General features: G+C 31.5%; 1 protein-coding gene across 1 annotated transcript; it reads right to left on the bottom strand.

Moving 5' to 3' along the window:
• Positions 1–2,693: 2,693 nt before the first annotated feature.
• LOC140991888 (uncharacterized) lies at positions 2,694–3,997 on the bottom strand. The gene is made up of 2 exons (XM_073462054.1): positions 3,551–3,997; positions 2,694–3,475 (listed from the first exon to the last, which is right to left on the bottom strand). Exons 1-2 carry the CDS (start codon positions 3,945–3,947, stop codon positions 2,793–2,795), a joined length of 1,080 nt encoding a protein of 359 aa, XP_073318155.1. The 5' UTR covers positions 3,948–3,997; the 3' UTR covers positions 2,694–2,792.
• Positions 3,998–11,628: the final 7,631 nt, after the last annotated feature.

Raw genomic sequence — 11,628 nt, forward strand, 5'->3', positions numbered from 1 at the left:
AAGAGTATTTTGGAGGAAAAAAAAAATTAGCACAACATAAAATACCAAAAGTGATTACTATCCATGTCTCAACCTTAATAATAGTAATAGATACATACTTAAACCTTGTCTATTGATTAACTAAATTAAATTAAGTTAAATTCACAATAAAATAATGATTATATCCAAATCATTAATTTTAATCACAATTATTAATTGTGCAAATTATTTTTTTTACTACAAAACATGTTAAAGTATAACCCCTCAACCTTTTGTATTCTCGAAAATGCCCCTTTCTGTCTCCTCTCTGTTGACCATATCGAAGAGAAAATGCGCTCGACTGTCTCGTCATCGTGTACGTCATCTTCTGCATCCCACTACCATAAACTTGTCATTTACAAAGTGAAATTTGACTACAAAAATTGGTATAAAATATCAACTTTCAAATATGTAAAAAATACATTAAGCTTCTTCAATTGACAAAATATTCACTAAGCAGCAAATATTTCAAATTATAACATTCTAAAAACTAGCATCTTACAAAATACTTATGTAAACAAACTATTCTGTTAAGATCAAAAACGTATTTAGAGAGAGGAGTAGGTCTCTTGTGAGACGGTCTCACGAATCTTTATCTGTGAGACGGACCAATTCTACCGATTTTCACAATATAAAATAATATTCTTAGTATAAAAAGTAATACTTTTTCACAGATGACTCAAATAAGAGATCTATTTTACAAACACAAATTTTTGTCTAGATATAATTTGACGACTACAATAATCTTAATCTTTTTCGCGAGAGAATAAACAAATTAAACCACCCATATTTCAGTTCTCAATATATATTTTTATAAAAAAATAAAAATAAAGAAAAAGTTCAAAAAGCACGTGTCAACAACCCGACACAACTGGGAAGTCTTCTATTCCCATTTTGTCCGGAGTCTCATCATTTCATTCGACGCGCCCCTTTTTTGATGTTGGGCTGCCGACCCCAAAACATTTGATTGATTGTGAAACGTTTAAAAGTGTGTGGCTCAATAATACACAACGTCTCCGTATTACTACGAGTATTTCATCCCATGTGACATAGATTTTTCCCTTTTACACCAATGTTAAGGATAGTTGGATAGTTACAAGCAGTAGCGGAACCAGGAATACGACCATATCTAGACTAGAATTTTAAATTTTAAAATCTTTTAATATTTTAAATTGATCTATCCGGATTAATATAAAATTTATCCAAAATTATACAAAAATTCAAATTTACATATAAATTTTTTAAAAAAAAATTAGGACCAGCTCGGGTGGCAAGGATTGTGACTCCGTCACTGGTTACAAGTATACTTTTATGTCTTATTCTTAATATAAAAAAGAATTCCATATAATTTTATAAATGTTAACCAAATATGACCAAATTTAAATTTTTGATAGATTAGAAGAACGATTGTGATAATAAAAATATAATTAAATTGGACTATATTTAATTTGAAGGAAGAACGAAGAAGAAAAATTGAAAAACTCTCTTGGCAAAGCCTTGGACATGCGGCCGCTGCTGGTGCATGAATTGCTTGCGTGAGTGTGCTAGGTGTTTAGTTGTGTGTGTACGTGTAGTTTAGGGTTTGTGGGACCGACCGTTTGCCACTTTACCAAAAGTTCTAGATGGTGATAATGGTGCAATTCAAATCTTTTTAAACCACACAGCAGTACAAACACCATGGTTCGATCGCTCTACCAAGTAGAGACAATTATTGCACCCAACAATCTTCTTCCCAATAATTGCACTCTTTGCAATAAATGGGAATCAAACCTGTGACCTTGGCTCTGATACCAAATTTAAGACCGAGTGTTTACCGCTTTATCAAAAGCTATAGATGGTGATAATAGTGAAACTCAAATCTTTTTAAACTGCACAGCAGCACAAGCACCAAGGTTCGATCGCTCTACTAAGCAGGGACAATTATTGTACCCAACAATCTCCCTTCCAATAATTGCACTCTTTGCAATCAATGAGAATCGAACCCGTGAACTTGGCTCTGATACCAATTGTAGGAACGTGCGCTTTTCGCTTTAATAAAAGCTATAGCCAGTGGTAATATGGTGCAACTCAAATCTTTTTAAACATCACAGCAGCACAAGCACCACAGTTCAATCGCTCTATCAAGGCAGAGACAATTATTGCACCCAACATGGTTTATTTATAAAAACAAAAAGGCTATTCTAAACTTAATTAATGAGCTAAGTTAACCCTAGTTAAATAATTGAGTAGGCCCATAAAATAAATAAAATCAATAGGCCTCAAACTACAAGATTTAGGATCACTTATTTCCAAAAATCCATAAAAATTACACAAATTCCTTGCTCCACTAATTAATTTAAATTTGACTTCAAAATACTAAAATTCTTAAATCATTTAAAATAAATCGTTTCTTAACTAAAAATAAAAATTTAACTTTTAAATCTTTAATGTCTTAATTGTTTCCGGTCCTCTGTACCTGGCCAACCAACGATATCCACCTGAAAATCTTTAAATTATGAAATCAAGTATACAACTAATCATTTAGTTATTCAAAATATATCATTCATGCATTCAAAATTATTTGATTAAATTAATTTAGTTATTTAATAATTTTCATACATACAACGTAACCAGATTTTTGTACGTTACATGTTCTTTAGGCTTAATCACAACCAACACAACGCAACACATGGCCAAATTCAAACACACACATTTCTCGCGGAATATATATATTTCACAAATACTAACACAGACTCGCACAGGCCAAGAGATCATAGGCATATTTGTTTTTCTCATCAATTAGTCAGAAGGACACCGTTGTATTTTTTTGCCGCTTCTTTGCTGTCTATAGTCCCTCCACTGTACTTATGACCTTCTGCAGGCGCAGCCCCTGGAGCTCCCTTCCCATATCGCCTACGAGCCTCGGTGCTATCAATGGTTTCTGGAATATTGTAGTTTCCCTGTTCATTTTTTGGCTGTGGATTGAGCCGAGGAGGACTGTTTGCTTTTGGCTTAAAGTTGGATGTTTCATAGCTTGTTTCGTTGTTTGGTTGTGTCCCGAATGGACCCATACGAGCACCCCGAGCGTCGTAATCATTTCCCTTTTCTTTCACTTGGCGAGTTGGTATGGAGAATGCGTATTTAGGAGGGCTATAGCCATTTGTATTGGGATTTGCACGTTCAATATAATCTTCTTGATCTTTGAGATAGTTTGGTCTAGACCCTTGTTTAGTGACGTAATCGTTTTCCTTTTCTTTCACTTGGTGAGTTGGTATGGAGAATCCGTATTTAGGAGGGCTATAGCCATTTGTACTGGGATTTGCACGTTCATAGTAATCTTCTTGATCTTTGAGATAGTTTGGTCTAGACCCTTGTGTAGTGAAGCCGTTTCTTCTATTCTTTTCATCATCATAGTAGTCTTGTTCTTTCATGTTATTTGGCTTTGTCCCTTTAGTATTGTTGACGCGTGTGTCATCATCTGTACAATTGGTATCAAAATTTAAAAGATTAGCGACCGGATAATTGACATAGAAATTAAGATAACAGGCCTTACCCTGAGCGGCATGATGATGCTCTTTTGATGGAGGGCTGTTGAACCTGAACCTATTGTCCCAAGGCAAATCCTTGATTGGTCCGCGTAATCTTTCATCGTGGGAATTGGGAGCGAATTCATTCTTCCTAGCAGATAGGTCCCCTGTTCCATACTCCTCCATTCTTGAAGTACTGGTGTATTCTTCATCTACCATGCCCGGGAAACGTATATACTTCACAACTGCTTCAGTTCTGCCCACATATTGCTTGGAGTTGTGGCTTTCGTAGCCAAGTATAGGATGTTTCACACCGTTGCCATCGATGATCACTGGACGATGGACGTGCCCGAGCTCACCCAATTTCGGCTTGTCGTAAGTGTGATGCCTGCCTTCATTCTTGTTGCTACCGAACCATGACATTTTCTTCGGACACAGAGCGAATTATATGTTTGTGTCAATGTTTTCTTCATGAATTACCTCGGTTATATTTATATAGGAACCGTGATGTCTTCCCCGTGAAATATCAGATCAAAATTATAGTTTCGTGGTAGTGGTGTGAATGTGTGATTCCTTCTTGATTTAGCGTGAGAATCCATTTTAACCATTGGAATTAGAATTTTCCCTTTTCTAGCATGATCGAGGAATCAAATTCATATGCTACAAGGGTAATTCAGGACCATCAAGCCAGAATCAATTCTAGCCTTTAAAAATTATATTAAGTTATAATAATCATCATGAACATCTAAGTTGTTTTAAAAATATATTATACATAAACTTGTTAAGACATGAGTTTTATCTCGAAAGTTTCCTTGTCTTGCAAGATAGATGGAATCGAATTACATTTTAGGTACATAGAAATTTATTTTCCCAACATTGACGATGTAAGAATAATCGATATATGATCTTTAAAAAATGAGGCAAGCCTTTACGACTGGAATATATATATAATTGATATATGACCTTTAAAAAAAGAGGCAAGTTTTTACGACTGGAATATATATATATATACTAAAAAGATGTACGTGCGTTGCACGTACGATAATAATGAAATCGAGTTATTTTTTAAGATAATAAAACCAAATTTTTGTATAACTAATTATATTATATGATATGTTGAATTCATACAAATAAGACAAAAAAGATAGAAAATACTTGCATAAAAATTGAAACGAGTACTTGGAAAATATTTAAATGAATATTGATAACATAATGAAAAATCTTTTTAACGTTTCTCTTATTTGGTCGTCATAGCAGCAGTGTTTGTTTTTTTGGCATGCAGTCCCTCTTAATTCGTTTTGTATACTCCTCAAGAACCTCGTCGTCCTTAATTTCTTTAGTAGTGTCGTGTGCTTCACTTCGACCGAGAATGTTTCTCTTCGAAGATGTGGAAGCATAGCTCTTTGATCCTTCTTTGCTTGCATTATTTAGCTTTCCTAATGATCTCTGTTTTTAGTTTGGATATTTTTGGAGTGAATTGGGCATGTTTTTTGAACACTTTCAACAATTATTGAAACCATCTATTCACTGTTTGTTACAGCCCTATCCAATTTTAACAGAAAACTATGACTCTCTATGTTGCGGCTGATTATATCATCGATGTCCTGCACATATGTTAGATATATAACATTAAATTATACACTTGCAAATGATATGATGAGNAACTGATATAATTGTTGTTGACTTTAACTACAATTTACAAACAAAATATCGCAGAAGTAGGAGACAAAGAGAAAGCCCTTCAAAAATACCGAAGCAAAACTATAATTTTGTTGAAAATTTTTGAGCGATTTAAACTGTCGTTAAACATCATTTTTTTCTTGTAGTTGATTTATTAGAAATATCGTTAAACTAAAAGTTATATATTAATGCAAAAGTGCTAAAAAATTGGTTTACTTTAACTAAGAAAAGTTGCATTAGTATATGCTTATGTTTTAAACAAATAACCTTGGTTATTGAGGAAATTTCAATTGTTTTGTTTATATTTAACTTTTCTCGTAATAGATTTTAGAGAAATAAATATATGCTCCAACATAAGAATTCAAAATTTAAAGTTGGTATTTTCTGTCTATGCTTATTACTATTGATTCAACCGAAAATTTATCTTTTAACAAATGTATAATGAAAAAAGATTTTGAAATTTTGAAGTACAAACTTTTTTAAAAATTGTACAAAAAATAGAGTTTCTATTTTCATACCCTACCCACACACATCTTTTATATAAAAAAAATCGGATAATCTAAAATATAGATGAATGTATTAAATTCATTTAGTAGAATAAAATTACAAATTTAAATAAGAATATAGTTTTTTTCCAAAAAATATAATACATTTTTAATGAACCATGAATATATTCTTTAAATAAAGTTTGAGCTCGACTCGATTATAAACGTGTTAAATTCAAATATTCAAGAGTTCGGCTCGGCTAAACTTGATTGCTTGCCTACTTGTATGCTGATTTATTTATCTATATTTTACTTTTCTTTAAAAATATATATTTTGTCACTCAAATGTCCGTTGGTAGGCTCATGAGTCAACTATTAGATAAAAATATATATTTGAGAGTTTTGATATTTGATTTATATTTCACATTTTTACTTATAAAAAATATNTCCGATTTTTTTTATATAAAAGATGTGTGTGGGTAGGGTATGAAAATAGAAACTCTATTTTTTGTACAATTTTTAAAAAAGTTTGTACTTCAAAATTTCAAAATCTTTTTTCATTATACATTTGTTAAAAGATAAATTTTCGGTTGAATCAATAGTAATAAGCATAGACAGAAAATACCAACTTTAAATTTTGAATTCTTATGTTGGAGCATATATTTATTTCTCTAAAATCTATTACGAGAAAAGTTAAATATAAACAAAACAATTGAAATTTCCTCAATAACCAAGGTTATTTGTTTAAAACATAAGCATATACTAATGCAACTTTTCTTAGTTAAAGTAAACCAATTTTTTAGCACTTTTGCATTAATATATAACTTTTAGTTTAACGATATTTCTAATAAATCAACTACAAGAAAAAAATGATGTTTAACGACAGTTTAAATCGCTCAAAAATTTTCAACAAGATTATAGTTTTGCTTCGGTATTTTTGAAGGGCTTTCTCTTTGTCTCCTACTTCTGCAATATTTTGTTTGTAAATTGTAGTTAAAGTCAACAACAATTATATCAGTTTGTTTTTAAATAACGAAAAATTAGATAAGATGACGGGTGGTAAAGTGAATAATGGTGTTGGCCATTTAGTCACTATTTGGGGTGTTAGAATAACAAAGCTGATTCAAAAGGTTTCAATGGTCTCCATAAATAGTTGTTAGTGTGAAGTGACAGATTCATGTGAAAACTACCGTTAATTGTTGCGACGATTTCTTATTAAACTGCTATTAAAGTTATCAATGGTGTTTTCTACATAACCGTTTCTAATTCCAGCAACAAATTTTTTAAAAATGGTTGCTAAATTTAATGACATTTTCTTAAACCGTCACTTATTTTTTTTAATAAAATTTTAATATTATACATAAAGTTTAAAATTGAACACTATTATTATAATGTGGAATTTGGAAACAAACAAAATGACATCGAATCAACAAATTCATAAATAAACACATGCATCGACATAACACATATTTGGTGAGCTTCGGAGTATATGTTTCGTTGCACAAGTAAATATGCAAGATAAACAAATAGCATATGTTCGATTATGTAGTAGTCTATAAAAAATCTCAAGATAACACAAATAAAAAAGATTGTCGAGGAGCTAAGGGGTTTGGGTCTCGTCATTGGAATAATGGGAATCATCAAGTCGTCGTGATTCGCGTCGAATTCATGCAATTTTTTTCCGTAACAGAAGCGCCTCGAAGATGAAGACAATGTAGGTGGAGACTCTCTTCGATGTTGCAGGTTGTCTCTCTCCTTATTCCAAGGTAACAACTAAGGCGTGGATTGTATCTCCCAACGAGTGTATTATTTCACAACAAAAGAATAGAGAAAACACATGAAACATTAGTTGCAAATATAACGGTTCAAATAAAGTATTACCTAAATTAGTTGGAAAAAAAAAAAGAAATACTAACTTAAAAAATATAGAATATCCTATACCAAGAAGAGAATGGAACAAAAAGAGAGATATATGCAAGTAAGTTCAAATGATCAACCAATAATAAAAAATTTAAAATATTCAATATATCTATGTAATTGCTTACAATTTAATGTGATGATGAGGACAATAAATGTAATCTTAGTAATGTAAAAAAAACGCACACAAACAAATAAAAGAGAGATATATATAAGGAAGTTCAACGGACCAAAATGTAATGATCATGACAATAAATGTAGTTATATTGAAAAAGCACATGTAGCTAAAGACAATAACGTAAAAAACACACATGCACACAAGAGCATCCTCTTTACATGACCGTTGTTTGTTTATTATTTATTCATTGTTTGTTAATCACATGCAAATAAGTAAATATAATACCTTTTAAAGTGAAAAAATTGTATGATTTAACTAAGGTAATCGAAGTGTCGGCTCTCACTCAAATGGTGCAAACAGATCCCACGCTGCACGTTTCCCATTTTAAAACAAGATATTTGTTGCACCACTTGCTCCTTCCTTCGGTTTCTATTTTTTATTTTGTTTCGAGGTTTTGTAGCGGGAATCGGAGAAGGAAATATTTTGCTGCTCTTAAAATTTTCAAGCCGCCATGTTGCCGTTAGCGTAGCTGCGTCAAATGTATCCTAATATAAGTTTATACAAGTCAAAATAAAGAACATCATATAGTCGTGTCCGTTTCTTAAATGTATGTACCACACATTGAATTGATTTTCCATTGGAGGCCAGATTTTTTTCTTACATTAGTTTATATATCTTTTATTTCTAGTAGATTTAGAATTAGAGGTACAGGAGTTTGATTACTGAATCCGAATCTAACCCGTAAACAAGTTTCGACTTTAGCAATGTAATTTTATCCGTTGTAGTCTAGCAACAACATATCAGTGGGAGAAAGAGTTTGATGACTGAGTACGAGTCTAACCCATAAACAAGTTTTGATTTTAGCAATGTAATTTTACCTCGCGGTAGTCTAGCAACAACAGATCAGCGGGAGAAAGATTAAACATACTTTACGCATTGGAACGACGACCGAACGGGAGAAAAGGTATTTAATTAAGAACGGAACAACACCGCACAACATTATATCATAACCTCCATAACGTTTAATTTAATATAGCAGAATGACATAGACAAAACCTTAAATTAACGCACAAAAAGCTGTTTACATTCATGAACAGATATGCTAAGAGTACTGAATAATAACCGTAACAACACAGTAGCGATTCTCACGCCTTCTGGTTCTTGTATGGACAGAAGTTTGAATCTTCCCATTAAAGGGAAATTGCTGAAGGAAATATCAAAAACGATAGGCGTCTCTAGACTTGCAGATAATAATGGTGTGCATGTAACAAACTGGCACACAACTACAATTGCAAAGGAATAAAATACAAGCCATGATGCACTAGCATATGACGTAACTTATATAGAGAAGGACATAAACATCAGNCTTCCGATCTATATATTACATTATGAGTGATCATAAATTTTGCAAAATAACGTATGCATGATTTATTATCTTCTTATTCAATAGCAAATATTATTTTGTATTTTATCTATCATTTCATAAAATCGTGATTTGTTCAATTATTTTCTTGCTTAATTTTCACCTCATTAGTTTCTTTTCATCTTTTTTTATGCTTTCTTTGATTGAATTCAACAATGGTCTCAGCATCTCTGATTTCCGCAAGTTCTTTCTCATCGTCGGATTTAATGTTGATTCTTTTCTTTGTTACTTGAACATGTTTTTGTCTGTATATGTTTTTTTTGTTTATCTGAATTGTTCATACTTCGTGTATTTCTTTTGGATGGTNGAAATACGAGTTTTCACCTTTATTATTTCCTTTCTTTATGCTATTTGTCCACTTTATATAAACAATTTTAATTAGAGAACTTATCCAGTTTAATTGATAGTATATATCATTTTAAAATTGTGAATCAGTCGACTAATTTTTTTTAAAAAAACCTTTATTTGTTAAACATGAGGTCATTTATCTTTTAAAGTAATTGTACTATTTTCATTTTTTTAAAAAAATTATATATTTAAATATGTGTTGGTTGAGTTTTCAAAAAAATAAAGAAAGATATATATTCATATAGGTGCACTTATTTTTTTTTATTAATTTTTACTAAGAATACGCTTAATAAAAAAAAATAAAAATAATAATAATAATAGTTGGTGTTGGGTTTCAGAATGCCAACAATCTTGATTTTGATGATAACAAAATTTGTTATTGTGTTTCTAACATATTACTCAACTGTCTAATTGCTTGCTCAAGTTGGAAGTTTTGGATGAAGAAATCTGAAATCAGCAAAGCTGAAAATCTGGCGAGCTGAAGTGTTTTAATGATATCTCATAGCTCGATGATTCAAATGACCAGCCTCCAACACAAATGATCAAAAAATCAATTTGCTAAAAGTAATATTTTTTGTCAGTTGAGCTAAATTATATGTTATATAGGCAAATTGTTGGTTGCAAGATCAAATTGAATATAATGAAAACAACGATCAGCTTGACATGAGAAATTACGGTAAGCTTGACATGAGAAATTACGGTATTTTGGTCAACCAGATCAGCTCGGTTATTAGAATGGAATTATTCGTATATTTAACAAAGATAATGTGATGATCTAAAAATCATCTTCACAAGTCAAAGTGTGAATTGAAGGTTGAGAAGCTGATAAATCGAGATGAGGTTCTGGTTCTGCAGAGGATGAAACCAACAACTCGGTCAAAATCAGCAAGAGGCCAGTAAGACGGAAATGACTGTTTTAATGTTAGATAATCTTTCCAAATGATCATATTATTGTATCTGATGTTAATATCACTCTTGAAGACTATAAATACAACAACTTCAAGATCAAAAACAAGTTTTGGAAAAAAATTCAAAGTATGGGCAGTCTACATGAAGAAATTAGCTAGAAAGAGAGCAAGCTCAAGTGTGAGAATACGATACATTTGAGATATACATACACTGCAAAAAATTAAATCCTTACACAATCACTCATGCATATACAAGAGAGTTGAGCTTCAAAATTTAGGTGAGTGAGTCTTCACACAAGGTTATTAAAGATTGTGTTTGTAGTTTTTGCATAAAAGATGTTAAACATTTTGTAGATTGTGAGGTTACAGCCTTACAATCGAAAGTGTGTAAGGAGTTTATATTAGGCGATGAATAATTCTTAAGTCGAAATAGATTTGTACAAAGTATTGTATAAATCAAAATCTTCTAGTGGATCTTGCATGAGTGGAAGAAGGGATGACACATGATATATTAATCTCCGAACACCCATAAACAAATTTGTGTCTAGTTAGTTTAATGCATTTAATTATTGTTGTTGTTTTCAAGATATATTGTTGAAGCATTTTGTGTGCTCTTCAAATACCAAATTATTACATATCATGTGTGTAACCCTCTGACCCGATTTCATAAAATAACAGCGGAATTTAAAATTTTTCTTGAAGGAAAGAAGGTTTAAAAATACATTTCCATATATAATCAAGAGTATACACATGATCAATCAAATGATACAACAAAATACAAAATATCATTTTGTATGATCATGTCCAAAATACTATCAAAATAATCTTTCCTTCCTCCATCTCTATATGCATATGACTCCGGCCTCAATCAACGTCCCGGCTCGTCGCTCTTATCTGCATCACATGAAATAACTGAAATGAGTATAAAACTCAGCAAGTGGAACTCTTACATAGCAATGTACATATACCATACTCTGAAAACATAGCTTTGAAAACATTAAATACCATCAACTCTGAAACATGAATATCATAGAATGAATAACAATAACGATGGTATTTCTCTTTTCTCTGTTGGATTGATATCTATATAGTAACTCTGTCTCTGTACCTATATCATCGATATACATCGATAACTCTGAGAGATATAAGCCTATGGTCGTTGATCAACTAATTGCATGCAATCTCTGACTATGTATCTATCAATCCAATAAAACATTTGAATTCT

Source organism: Primulina huaijiensis, chromosome 13 (genome assembly GCF_012295235.1).
Source record: "Primulina huaijiensis isolate GDHJ02 chromosome 13, ASM1229523v2, whole genome shotgun sequence".
Lineage (NCBI taxonomy): Eukaryota > Viridiplantae > Streptophyta > Magnoliopsida > Lamiales > Gesneriaceae > Primulina > Primulina huaijiensis.